Source organism: Passer montanus, unplaced genomic scaffold (genome assembly GCF_014805655.1).
Source record: "Passer montanus isolate IOZ18808 unplaced genomic scaffold, ASM1480565v1 scaffold96, whole genome shotgun sequence".
Taxonomy (NCBI): Eukaryota; Metazoa; Chordata; class Aves; order Passeriformes; family Passeridae; genus Passer; species Passer montanus.
In genome coordinates, this window is record NW_024375034.1 from 545641 (window position 1) to 558032 (window position 12392).

Here is a 12392-nt window from a genome sequence, read left to right on the forward strand (position 1 = left end):
AGGCACCCCTGGGCTGTGAAGGTGATGGAAACACCCCAGGCTGGGGTGTATTGAAGGGGTCCAGACTGATGCTTGAGGGTCTCCTGCCACACATGCACACCTCAAGGCATGCTCAGGAGGAGACTCCTCTCCCAGCCTGCAGACCTTGCTGTCTCTCCCCAGTTCCACGTTGACAAGAAAGGCCGGGTGAACTTTGCCCAGACGGAGCTGCTGATCCACGTGGTGAACAGGGAGACCAACCGCATCCTGGACGTGGAGCGGTACGTCCCCTGGCCCCCCTGGCTCCATGGGGACCCTGATTAATGTCCAGGTGCCCAAGCAACCCCTCTCTTCCCAGGGTCATTCAGATGATAGACGAGAACAAGGAGCAGCTGAGGAATCTCTTCAGGAACTACAACGTGCTGGACGTGCAGCCTGCCATTACTGCCCGGGCGCCGGACGACCTCTCGGCTCTGCAGGTGAGGGTCCAGCTGGGCTTGGAGGAGCTGCTCACAGCCCTCTGGGGGTGGTGTCCCGTCCCATGGGGACTGCTCAGTGCTGGAGAGATGTTCCACCCCTGTAGCTTGGGGCATGTGAGAGCAGGTGCTGGCCACATGCCAGATGTTTCCCCCTGCATCTGTCTCTCCTAGATGGCAATCATCGTGCTGGCCGTCCTGCTCTTCCTGGCTGCCATGCTCTTCATCCTCATGAACTGGTACTACCGGACAGTGTGAGTAACTCCTGGGCTCTGCCCCGCACCTGCAATGTCCCCTTAGACCAGGGGGACCAGCGTGGCTTCTCCTGGCCCTGGAAATGCCAGCAAGCAAAGGAGGGCATCAGCTTCCCAACGTCTCTTCCTCCATGGTTTTAATACTCATGGTATTAGTACACCTCCCCTCAAAGCTCCCTGCCCTTATTTAATATTTGACATTTAATGCACCCTCTGTATGTAGAGTCATTGCAAATCTGTGTGTCCTTCTGCTTTCTAGCATGTTCCTTATTTTCTACCCCAGTTGGCTGTGTTTCTTTTGCAGGCACAAAAGGAAATTGAAAGCCATCGTGGCTGGCTCCACTGGTGAGCAGTGTTTGGGGTGTCCCAGCTGCATGGGAGAGTGGGGTGCATGGAGAGCATGGAGGGGGGCCACAGGGAGACATGGGGGATATCCTGGGGTGTATATCAGAGGTGATCCTGCCCAGCGAGGTGTGATGGTGGGAGGCTTTTCTCAGCTTCAAGCTCTGTGTTACCTGCCACACCCCACCGTGTTTCTCACTGCCTTTTTGGTTCCTCTTCATCCCTCCCGGATAAAGAAGTGTCACCCCATGGTTTGCTGCTAAGCCCACCAATGTGCTGCCCTGTAACTCTCATCCTTGCCTTTTGCAGGGAACAGAGGCTTCATGGACATCATGGACATGCCAAACACCAACAAGTACTCCTTTGATGGGTGAGTGCCACCTCCTGGGGCTGGAGGCTGCTCCCAAGAGAGGGCTGCCTGTGTTTCAGAGCCAGGAGGTGGAGACATGATGGCTCTGCTCTGCTCTGCTCTGCTCTGCTCTGCTCTGCTCTGCTCTGCAGGAGCATTACTGATCCTGGGACACATGCTCCCTCTGAGAGCTTTCTAAGCTAAAAAATATCATTCTTTCATTTGTGACTCCATCTCTGCCAATCCTGGCTAGGTTTGGGCTAAGCAGAGATAATGAGCAGGGTGTGACACCCATGTGGATCCAGAGCAGCCAAATTCATACCTGCAGAGGGCAGGAGGAGGCAGTGCAGCCTCAGCATCCAGGCTCTGGACGGGGTTAGGGATAACGCCGCTCTTTGCCTGCCCTGATGGCTGTTCCTCCCCCCGGGCAGGGCCAACCCGGTGTGGCTGGACCCCTTCTGCAGGAACATGGAGCTGGCGGCGCAGGCGGAGCACGAGGACGACCTGCCGGAGAACCTGAGCGAGATCACCGACCTCTGGAACAGCCCTGCCCGCACCCACGTGAGACACGGCCCCGCCGCCACGCCGTGTCCCCGCGGCTGCCACCCCCGGCAGCCGCTGAGCCGCTGTCCCCTCCGCAGGGCACCTTCGGCAGAGAGCCCTCCGCCGCCAAGCCCGAGGATGACCGCTACCTGCGGGCAGCCATCCAGGAGTACGACAACATCGCCAAGCTGGGGCAGATCATGCGGGAGGGACCCATCAAGGTGAGCGCTGAGGGCAGGCGTCCTGCGCCCCGGAGTCTTCTTCTCTCACAGCTGCACCTTCCAGATTCACAGCGCCAGAGGGTTCGCTCCAAAAAACGCTGGGATGGAGCCAGCCTCCCTCTGAGCAAACCACGTCCCCTGGATAATGCAGAGTCTCTCCCCCTCCACCCAGGGCACTCTCCTGAAGGTGGTCCTGGATGATTACATGCGCCTGAAAAAGCTCTTTGCCCAGCGGATGGTGCATAAGGCCACCGCCAGTCAGGGGGACCGCTCCTCGGTCTCGGAGGTAGAGGGTGTGCATGGCTCTGGGGAGGTGCTTGCCGTGCCCTCTGGGGTGCAGTGTGTCTTCCTGGCCCCACAGGCTGTGGTCACTCCCTGTGGCCATGGTCCTGTCACCCCGTGGTGCCCACACTCTCTGCTTGGTCAAAACAAGCCAGATATCAGTTTCCCACTGCTGTTTCTCACTGGTTTTCCAGGCTGCTGGTTCCCCACAGTGACTCCTGTGCTTCCTCTGATCAGCACACAGCACCTTCTCCCTTGGTCTTTCTGACCCCAGGAGAGGACTCCTCTTTGCAAATTGGGCTCTGTCCATCAGCTCCCATTTCTGCCAAGGCTGGCCAAAGCTGTGGGGGATCATCTTCCCTTCCTTCTGCTTCTCTAATTTTTGCCTCAAAAACACAGGGTTTTGAGGCAAAAAATGCTGGGATGGAGAGTGTTGGTGCAGAAGGGCTGGTCTGAGGAGAAGAAACTCCTCCTGTGGCCTTCTACCTTTCATAGAGGTGCAAAATGAGGGGCAACGAGGGCAGAGGACAGCAGTGGGATGGGAGACGCCTTTCAGCCCTTCTGCCCTCCATCTATCCATGCCCTTATTCCCCTTCAGCCCTATCCAGTCTTCCTTCATCTTCTTTCCCTGCCTGCCTCCTGCCCCTCCACCCTCATACAACCTCAAATTCCAACCTGGGTCCAAACTCCTCCTTTGGGAAGGCCACTCTGGGGACAGCTGCAGGACACACCACCCATCTGGCAGGTGGTGGCTGAGCTGGGGCATCCGCCCAAGGATGGAGCGATCCAGCTGGAGGCCATCTCCTGGTGATCCTCATCACCACGCTCTGAGGGTGCTCCAGAAGAGGAGGGCCCTTCCCTCTGGCTGGACTCCAGGGAAGCCAGGAGCTGCTGTGGCCACGGTGGTGACTCCGTCCCTCCTCCGTGTCTCTCTTGCAGCTGATCCAGAAGGAGCTGGAGGACGACGAGGAGGAGCGCAGCCCCAGCCAGGGCAGCCTGCGCTTCCGCCACAAGCAGCCCGTGGAGCTGAAGGGTCCCGACGGCATCCACGTGGTGCACGGCAGCACGGGCACGCTGCTCGCCTCCGACCTCAACAGCCTGCCCGAGGACGACCAGAAGGTGCTGGGTCGCTCGCTGGAGACTCTGACCGCCGACTGCGGGGGCTACAGTGACCACAACGCCCGCACCGAGTCGGCCAAGTCCACCCCCCTGCACAAGATGCGGGAGGTGATCATGGAGAGCCCTCTGGAGATCACCGAGTTATGACGAGCGGTGCTGCCGCTGCTGCTGCTCCTCTAGGCGAGCCGGGGCCGGCGGGGATGAAGCACAGAGCAGGGGGGCCGTGGTGGGGGCCGGGGGCAGCCCCAGACCGGTGCTTGGCCCCCTCATCCCCTGCAGGAGTCCAGGCTAGCCGGGGCAGATGGCTCCGGCAGCCTTGGAGAGCTTGGCCCCGGCAGAGGGCTCTCAGGACCGGAATGCTTTTACTCGCCTGTCATTTATCCATGAAACCATTAAATTTTTTTTATTTTTCTTATTAAAAAAAAAAAAAAGAACTTTTTTTTTCTAAAAAAAAAAAAAGAAGAAGGAAAAGAAAAGCTAAATGAATGTGATGAGTCCAGACTGGACAGGGGGGGAAGGTGCAGTGAGGATGCAGATGCCACAGCATTCCCAGGCACAGGCCAGGGACAAGCAGCTGTCACACCTCAACCACAAGCATGGGGAGGGCCAGGGAAGTGTGGGGAGAGACCGAATCCTTTTGGCATTAATGTCACCTTTCCAGTAAGGAAAGACCCAAAAAATTAAAAAGAAAAAAAAACCCAACCCAAAGACATTCCTCCATTTTGCTGGCTTTACCAAAACTTGTTGCAATGTCGAAAAAGAGAGAGACTAACTGGGGCTTCTGGATGTCGAGTACTCGTGCGTGTCTTTTGTTGCCCTTTTCTTTCCCCTTCTCTCTTGCATTTGGGTTTGTTTGTTCGGGGGTTTGTTTCCAGTCGTAACCTTGTGGAGAGTTTCGGGCACGGTCTGTTACGGGACTCAGAAATACACTGTCTATGGCTTTGGGTAACCTGTCTGTCGTCCTTCCTGCCCACATCCATCAGGCCCAAACCCCCTTAGGAAGAGAAGACCTTCTTTTAACTCACTCCTCAATCCGTCATCTTCACGAGATGCCACCCTGGGTGTTGCTGCACCTTGGATTTTGGGGGAAGCATTAAATGTTCTCCAGGTTTGCCCACACCCCCATTGTAGCGCCCAGCACAAGGAGGAAGGACACAACCAGCCAGGCTCATGGGAAGAGTTTATTTGTGGTGGGATGCTCCCATGCACGCCCAGGATCAGGCACTGCAGGCATCCCCCCGATACGGCGGGGAGGGACGAGCCACCCTGCTGCCCTCACCACCACGGCTGGGTCACCACAGCACCCCTGGCAGGGATGGGCGTGCGAAAGGAAATCCTGGCACCCAAACTCATCCATTTCATGTTCAGGTGAGGCTGCCGCCAGCCAGCAGTGGGGGGCCAGCGTTTGGGCAGCAGAACCCAGCCCAGCCCACAGGGACAGATCCACGTTGCAGGATCTGAGCCATACGAGAGGTTCAGGGTGGGATGGAGAGGTAGAGAAGGGATTGGGGATGGAGACAGAGGTGGGAATAGAGGTTGGGGATTTTGCAGTCGCCCTGAGAGACGTCAAGGCCGAATCCCTAGTCCTGAAAATATTAACGAGTCCCTTAACCTGATTTGGAAATCCAAGCCCCAGGAGTGGAAGAGGAAGCGGCCGAGGCTGGGGTTCCCCGCAGCCCCGCCAGCGCGCCGAGGCCGGTCGGCTCCTGCCATTGCCGTCTGTGCGTGCAGGCACGTCCCGGGGAAGGGAGCCAGGATCCCCAGCCAAACGGCAGAGCAAGTCCAGCCAGCTGGGGAGACGGCTCCTAGTTCCACACGTGGCGCCGGCAGTGTGCGACAGCCTGCGGGAGGGACGGGGATGGCGTGGGATGCAGGGACCACCGGCACGGCACCCGGGGAGGGGACACAGCTGGCACTTACGCTGCACTCAACCGCCGTGGCCATGTTCTTGCACCAGTACTGCGGGCCCCAGACACACGGAGCTGAGCCCAGGAGATCCTCCTTGCCTGAGTCACAGGCTTTGATTTTCTGCATTGCAAAGGGAAAGGGTGGGAGGGAGAGGGAGAAAACCTCCATGAGGGATGTCTGATCACCCCAACCCATTCCCAGCCCGCAGGCTTGGACAAAGGAGGCCCATCTTGGCCCGGGCCGCCCCAGGGATGAGGACACTCACAGTGCAGACGAAGGTGGGGTCCATCATCTGCACGAAGAGCCGCACGGCCGCCGGCTCGTACTGCAACACCAGCGCCTGGCACTGGGAGGGAGAGAAGGGGTGAGCCCGGCGGGGGCGTCGGGGGTGGTTTTTCTGGCCCGGGTGTGCCCCTTCAGCTCACCTTGCTGGTGAGCGGCATGGGCAGCATGGCGCAGCCCTTCTCCAGCACCTCGCCCAGCTCCTCCAGCGTCTCGTTCTTCAGCAGCTCGTTGTCCAAGTAGGTGATGACGATCTGGCAGACGTTGCAGAAGGCGCCGGAGCTCACCGCCAGCTGCTCCAGGGATTCGGCCCCTGGAGGACACGGCCATCAGCACATCAGCAGCCAGCAGAGGGGATGCCCTGCTGCCCGGGTCGGGGTGCCAGCTCACCGTGGCGGGCGTCCCCGCTGCGGGGGCAGCAGTGCACCATGGTGCAGACGGCCGCAGGGTCGGTGGCCTCCAGCAGCATGATCACCACGGCCTTGCCGTAGGAGTTGACGAAATCCTTGCACTGCCCGATGACGCCGTGGGGCAGCATGTAGCACACCTTCTCGATGTCGTTCACCAGCTGTTCCTGCGGGCACAAGGCAGAAGAGGGAAACCCCCGGCTCCCTGCTGCCCCTGGGCCCCCCGTGCCAGCCCCCAGCAGCGGTGGGGCTCACCTCTGTCACGTTGTTCTCCAGGAGGCTCTCGACTGTCCTCACGGTGAACTGGCACATGTCACACAGCGGAGTGCTCCGCACCCTGTCCTGTCAGGACAAGGGGGTGGGGTGCATGCTGAGCCCCCCCAGAGCCACCCTCATCCTATTCCACCATCATCCCCACGTAAGGCATTCCCCACCTTGCATAAATGGAGGTGCTTGTGGAAATAAAATACAAAATGGGGCTCCCCCTTTACAGTGCTTGGATTTCAAGGAGCGCAGCGCAAATGAGGGGGTCCCCACTTACCCCCAGCGTGCTCAGGAGCTGCATCACCCTCTCTGTGAGCAGCGTGTGGAGGGGCAGTGCCGAGTTGGAGGCACAGAGTCCCAGCTGGCCACACAGCTCCGTTGGGTCCTGGGGAGAGAGACATCCCAAATCAGGCAGGCTTTGAGCCCTGGGAGGGGAATTTCAGCACAGCAGGGCATGGATCTCACTTACCTCAGCCTGCTACCGGTGGAGGGGCCAGAAAATGGCAAGAAAAAATGAAAACAAAACATAATTTCAGCAGACGGAAGGCAGAGAGGAGGGAAAAAACAAATTAATATTCTGTAGGAATATTAGGCAGTGAAATTTAAAAAAAAAAGGAGGAGCATTTGCTGATGAGGCCCCTTGGCTGTGCCCCTCAGGCCCCCAGCTGGCACCCAGTGACCCCTGGCACCTGAAGAGCCCTCAGCCTCTTACCAGGTAGTGCAGCAGCTGGGCAGCCGTGTCCGTGTACTCGGCCAGGGAGCGCTTGCACTGCGGGAGGGAAACAGAGTCAGGGCCACACCTCCCCGGGCAGGCACCTGCAAAAGGCGCTGCCATCGGGGAGGAGAGGGCAGCCCATCCCTGGAAGTGTCCAAGGCCAGGCTGGAAAGAGCTTGGAGCAGCCTGGGACTCTGCCCATGGTGGAGTGAGATTGTCCCTAAGCCCCTCCCAGCCCAAACCCTTGTGTGGTTCCCTGCTGGCCCCTCACCAGCTGTGCCAGGTCGGGTGTCAGGGTCTCGCAGACCCTCTTGGCGTGGCCCACCAGCGCCCAGGTGAAGGCAGTGTTGGTCCCCAGCGCCTCCTGCATGGCCGTCACCAGCTGCAGGCAGTGCCCACACACCTCCTCCATCTCCTGCAGGATAACAAGGGCAGGGACACGTCGGTACCCACAAAATAAAACCAATCCCCCCACTCCCAACCTGCATTTGTAGGGCTGGGATTTAAATGCTAGCTGCAGTTTGGGGCAGCACTCTGACTGGCATCTCTCATTTCCCTCCTGCATCCTGAAATATCCCCCCAAACTGGCAACACTGAAGTCATTCTGGCAACAGCCAGAAGTCATTTCAGCTCTGCAGAAATTTTAGGGGCTTTCTCTAATTGTTGTTAAATAGGTGATACTTTTAAGGGGATTCTCATCCCTGAGCAGCATTAGGATGCTGGCACAGATTGTCCAGAGAAGCTGTGGCTGCACAATTCCTGGAAATGTCCAAGGCCAGCTTGGATGGGGCTTGGAACAAGATGATCTGTAAGGTCCCTTCCCACCCAAACCGTTCCACGGCTCCATGACCAGCACCACCCTTGCCCGTGCCACGGTACCTGGGCCTCGCCGTGAGGCAGATCCTGGGGGTGGAGCAGGAGGGGCACGTTGGCCATGAAGGGGGCAATGAGGTCAGCAAAGTCCTGGGTGGGGCCTGTGGCAGCTGGTGGTGGCTGCTGATACTTCAAGGTCCCCGTGGGTCTGTTCCGGGGCTGGCACAACCTGATGGTCCCACACACCACCTTCGGTTCCGACTGGGGGAGCAGAGGGGTGGGGTGGGGTGGGGGCTTGAGGCTGCACCTCCCCCATCACACCCAGACCCCCACCCTGGGTGGTTTCCCTCTCCATCTTGTCCTTCAGATGATTTGTCCCAGGCTCCAGGACCATTCTTTGCTCCGCAAGCCCCCAGGACATCCCAAACTGTGGAAAAACCCAATCCCAGGGCTTCCCCTGCGTTACCAGCACTTGCTTGCCCAGCTGGACAAGGACGAGGATGCCCGTGTCCACCATCCTCTTGCACTTGACAGACCAGTCCTGGAAGGGCAGGTACTGGCATCTCTTATCCAAGAAGAGCCTCAGCTTCTCCTGGGTGACAGAGAGAGAGCTCAAGGCCTCAGTGGGGCTGGCGGGGAGGAGCATCAGCCCCACTGCCCCTTCCCACCGAGACCCACCTCAGTGCGGTTGTCCTGCAGGATCTTGCCCACCACAGAGACTGCCATCTGGCACAGGTGACAGGGGATCCCCTTCTGCTGAGAGAGAGGGGGGACACGTCGGGGTGCTGTCACGGCACCCAGACCCTCGGAAGATCCCAAGCCTCCACCCCAAAAACGTCCCAATGGGGGCACCCATTGGCTTCTGCCATTCGCTCTGCAGACGCGCTGCTGCTGCGGGATGCTGGGGTGGGTGGGCAGGAGTTCTCCTGCCATCCCCGTGCTCTGGGGCGGATGGGCACCTCTCCCGCAGCCCCCCGCATTCCCAGCTCGGTTACCCCCAGCGCCCGGTCCCACGCCGTGAGCCGGCAGAGCTCCAGCGCCCCGCACTTGGCCGCGGTGGCCGCGTCGCGGCACCAGTCCTCCGGCCGCTCGCCACACTCGTGGAGGGGGCTGGCCCCGGCTGTGGGAGGGGAGAGGAGACTGTCAGCCCTCAAGGCACCCCGAGACACCAAAGGAGTGATCCTCCTCACCCTCCTGCTGTGATTCCATCTCAGTCCCAAAGTCGTGGAGGGGGCTGTTTCGTTAATAAATTATTTTTTAAGGTCGGTTTTGCCAGGCTGCCAGCTTTTCCAATGGGATGTCACAGGGTCAGAAGCAAAGGGAATTTGGGGCTCATCCTCAGCCTCTCATCATCCTCTGACACGCTGCGGAGGCGGCTGCTTATAAAAGCAGCAATAAATCTTGCAAAACGGACAAACCCGGGGCCGCACGGTAGCCAGATAATCACGCCACGGCTCCCGGCAACGATTGAGCAACGCCACTTTTGGTGGGGCTCTTTTGGTTTTATTTCCTCCCCACGACAGCATTTTCTCCCGGCTGTAAACCCCCGGCGCGGCAGCGGCGGCGTGGCGCAAGAGCAGCGCTTTAATTGTCACCTTGGTGTGTCAGGACTCATTCTGGAGTGTTTGTTTGCACCGGCAACTGTGCCCACCCAGGATGCGGCTGGGGAGGAGCCGGCGAGAAGGCACAAGCCAAGCCCTTGGCCGCCTTCCTTTGGCCGGGAGCTGCTCCGGGAATTTGGGGGCAGCAGCCGAGCAAAGGAACAGACAGACCCTGCTGCAGAGCTTTAGGCAAGAGGCGTTTCTAAACCAAGCACAACCCTCCCCGCTCCAGCTTTTATCCCCCAGCCCTGTCTATGATTTTGCAGAGCAGGAATAAAGTCAAAGGCAGAAACTGCTCCTTCCACCCAACCCTGCCCTTATCGGGTTTCTCCCCAAAGCCGCTTTCCCTGCGCGCTGGATTTTGGCAACGCCTCCAGCTCATCCATGAAACTGCAGCGTGAGGAGCTGATGGAAGGTCCCTGGGGCTGGGGGTTGTGGGGAGAGGGGTCCCCGGCCCCCCACACCATCCCCGCCTGCCCAGAAGCGCTGGCGCAGCCGGCGGGTGCCGGGTGCTGGTTCAGCCCCGATTTCCCCATCGGGCTGACAGCAGCGCGGGGCAGGCGGGCCCCGGGGCAGGGCGAGTCCCCCCGGCTTCCCAGGCTTCCCACACACCTTCCCAGCTGCGCCGTGCCGCGCTCGCCGCATCAGCTGAGAGGGATATATTTATGTTTTTCAGCCCCGGCATCAGGGCAAACAGGAATGGCAAGTCAGGGGAGGCATTAAGGGGCAGCCCCAAAACCAAGGAGGCGGGAGAAAACAACCCCACAGTTTTTTTCTGAGCATCTCTCGCGGAGCTGTGCTGGAGCCCAGACCCCGTGGTGGGGTCGGGAGGATCTAAAAGACACGGGTGGTTTGGTCCTGCACTTCCCTGGCTCGCAGAGATCCTCAGCCCAGCACTTACTCCTCACCCTGCTCAAGCTGAAAGTCAGGCAGCAAGTTCTGGGCCAGAAAGTAATTAGGACTAATCATAACACCCAGCAGCTGAGAGCGGGGGGAGCTTCTCGAGTGGAAAGCACTACCACGGGGTAAGCGACTGGGGCAGCTGGTGTCCCGTGAGCTCTCCTGCACGTCTCAAAGCCGCGCTGGAGCGCCTCATGCTGCCCGGCACACAGGCAGCAGCGTTATTCAAGGATGCCATTTCTGGGAAATAGCAAAGCCGCGATGCTCCCGTGCCACTGCGGTTCCAGGCCAGCCACAACTACCCTATTCCTGTCTGCCAGGCCCGGGGGATGGGGTGGGCTTCGCTCAGGGGGGATGCAGCACCGAGCTCCGGCTCTGGCAGGGCTGTGCCGGCGTTCCAGGGAGCCCCGGAGCGCCCCGGCCGAGCCGGCAGAGCCTGGCGAGCCGGTTGTGATGTAAACCCCGGGGGTGGCAGCGTGGGCCCCAGCGCCCCAATTCCCGGCCTGGCGCACGCCCCTGTTACAGCAAGAACCATAAATACACTTTTCCCAGCTCGCAAAGCCTTCTCTGCAAGGCTCGCGGGGTCCCCGCCGGCTCCCGGCGCAGGTGGCACCGCAGGGCTCGGACGTGCCGAGCACAGGTGAACTTTCCTGCTCTGCCTGCTGCTGGCTGGAACACCTGGACACGTCCCCCCCAGCCTGGGTCACGCGTGTGCACCCACAAAACATGGGCACGTCACGCTGGGGATGCCCAGTGGGCCAAGCCTGGGGTAACTGGGGTGCAAGGGGGGCTCTTCACTCTAAAACACAGGGGGGTTGCTTGCAACAGCAGAGTTCAACTTATTCCAGGGGAGATTTCCCCAGGAAGCAGCGATCTGCCCTCAAGCAGGAGCAGGGGTTGGAAGCAGGCCTTCCCCAGCTGGGTTCCTGGGATGGGCAGGGGATGGATGACTAAGGCACAGCAGCAGAGGTTTGCCTGCAGGAGGATTCACTCGCAGATCCCCAAGTGCCAGTGCTAAGAGGGCTCCTGAGGTGAGTAGAGAACATCACCCCATCACCCTTCCAGGAGCTCAGCACGCCCCAGCAGAGCCAGCTTCCTGCCTCCTGCATCTCCTAGGAGGACCCTGAAGAAAAGGGCAGCTTCGTGGTCACGCTGTTGTGACAACCAAGCACCTTCCCCCAGCTCACACAGCAGCAGCCAGGCCCCACAACCAAGGGCAGCAGAGAGCAGCCCCTCTCCCCCACTCTGTCACAGCTTCCCTCCTTCCACACCCCAGCACACCACCAGCTGTGCCTGAATCCCAGAGAAGGGAGGGAACAAACCCCTTTTGCCCTGAGATCACCTTTAAAGGCAAAAGCTCCAACTCTCAGCTCCAGGTGGGTAGCACAGACAGCGGTGCCACCTTCCCCAGTTCTCCTCTGCCCAACTCCAGCACCAGAGGAAGCACATTATACCAAAGCTGGGAACAGTTTTGGGACTGAGCAGGTTTTTCTGGAGCGTCCACATCCTACCTACCTCCAGGCCTGGCCTTACCTTGGTAGGAGCCCAGGCACACAGAAATGATCAGCACCAAGCCACTCCATTTGCACTCCATGCCGTTCCTAAGAGTCCTCAGTGGCTGGCTCCTCTCCTCTGCTGCTCCCAGACTGAGGAATCTTGGATGGGCTGGGAGAAGCAGTGAGAATCCACACCTACGCAGGGCAATTACCACACCCCTCACTTTATGCCTTGATTATAAAATCATCACCAGGGAGGGAGGGACCAGAGGCAGGCAGGTATTCCCAGGAGGTCAGAAGCAGCCCAGAACCTGCTGCTCAGCGCTAACCTGGCTGCAGAGGGTGGGCACAGGGAGAACCGTCCCGGAGCCACGTGACAGAAAACATAAAAGTGTCATTCAAAGGGGCTTTCTCTGCCTCTGAATGACATTTTTATGCTTT

General features: G+C 59.5%; 2 protein-coding genes across 6 annotated transcripts in view; one reads left to right on the forward strand and one right to left on the reverse strand.

The window, feature by feature from the left end:
* Nucleotides 1-4481, forward strand: part of CDH23 (cadherin related 23) — a 191018-nt gene extending 186537 nt beyond the window's left edge. The window contains exons 61-69 of one of the 2 annotated variants that reach the window (XM_039696221.1): nucleotides 163-260; nucleotides 338-458; nucleotides 630-709; nucleotides 1014-1054; nucleotides 1361-1421; nucleotides 1832-1961; nucleotides 2042-2164; nucleotides 2337-2450; nucleotides 3386-4481. In XM_039696221.1, the coding sequence (XP_039552155.1) occupies nucleotides 163-260; nucleotides 338-458; nucleotides 630-709; nucleotides 1014-1054; nucleotides 1361-1421; nucleotides 1832-1961; nucleotides 2042-2164; nucleotides 2337-2450; nucleotides 3386-3712 (1095 nt within the window). In that variant the 3' untranslated portion in view covers nucleotides 3713-4481. The remainder of the gene's footprint in view (nucleotides 1-162; nucleotides 261-337; nucleotides 459-629; nucleotides 710-1013; nucleotides 1055-1360; nucleotides 1422-1831; nucleotides 1962-2041; nucleotides 2165-2336; nucleotides 2451-3385) is intronic. The other variant, XM_039696219.1, reaches the window with a different exon arrangement.
* A 246-nt stretch (nucleotides 4482-4727) lies between these two features.
* On the reverse strand, nucleotides 4728-12370 carry LOC120496130 (prosaposin-like). 4 transcript variants are annotated; one of them, XM_039696276.1, is made up of 15 exons: nucleotides 11989-12370; nucleotides 8950-9074; nucleotides 8633-8707; nucleotides 8421-8546; nucleotides 8021-8215; nucleotides 7413-7556; nucleotides 7139-7195; nucleotides 6896-6904; nucleotides 6704-6811; nucleotides 6418-6504; nucleotides 6146-6329; nucleotides 5899-6068; nucleotides 5739-5819; nucleotides 5486-5593; nucleotides 4728-5406 (listed from the first exon to the last, which is right to left on the reverse strand). In XM_039696276.1, exons 1-15 carry the CDS (start codon nucleotides 12047-12049, stop codon nucleotides 5371-5373), a joined length of 1566 nt encoding a protein of 521 aa, XP_039552210.1. In that variant the 5' UTR covers nucleotides 12050-12370; the 3' UTR covers nucleotides 4728-5370. The 4 variants fall into 4 exon arrangements, with proteins under 4 accessions (XP_039552210.1, XP_039552211.1, XP_039552209.1 ...); XM_039696277.1 differs by having other exon boundaries at nucleotides 6896-6901; nucleotides 8633-8710; XM_039696275.1 differs by having other exon boundaries at nucleotides 8633-8710.
* Between the last annotated feature and the right edge of the window lie 22 nt (nucleotides 12371-12392).

Coding starts and splice junctions, on each gene's coding strand:
- LOC120496130 (XM_039696275.1), bottom strand. CDS start 12,049: ATGGAGTGCAAATGGAGTGGCTTGGTGCTGATCATTTCTGTGTGCCTG. Junction 7,557..8,020: donor TGCCTCACGGCGAGGCCCAG/GTACCGTGGCAC, acceptor GTTATCCTGCAG/GAGATGGAGGAGGTGTGTGG. Junction 6,069..6,145: donor CAGCGGGGACGCCCGCCACG/GTGAGCTGGCAC, acceptor CGTGTCCTCCAG/GGGCCGAATCCCTGGAGCAG.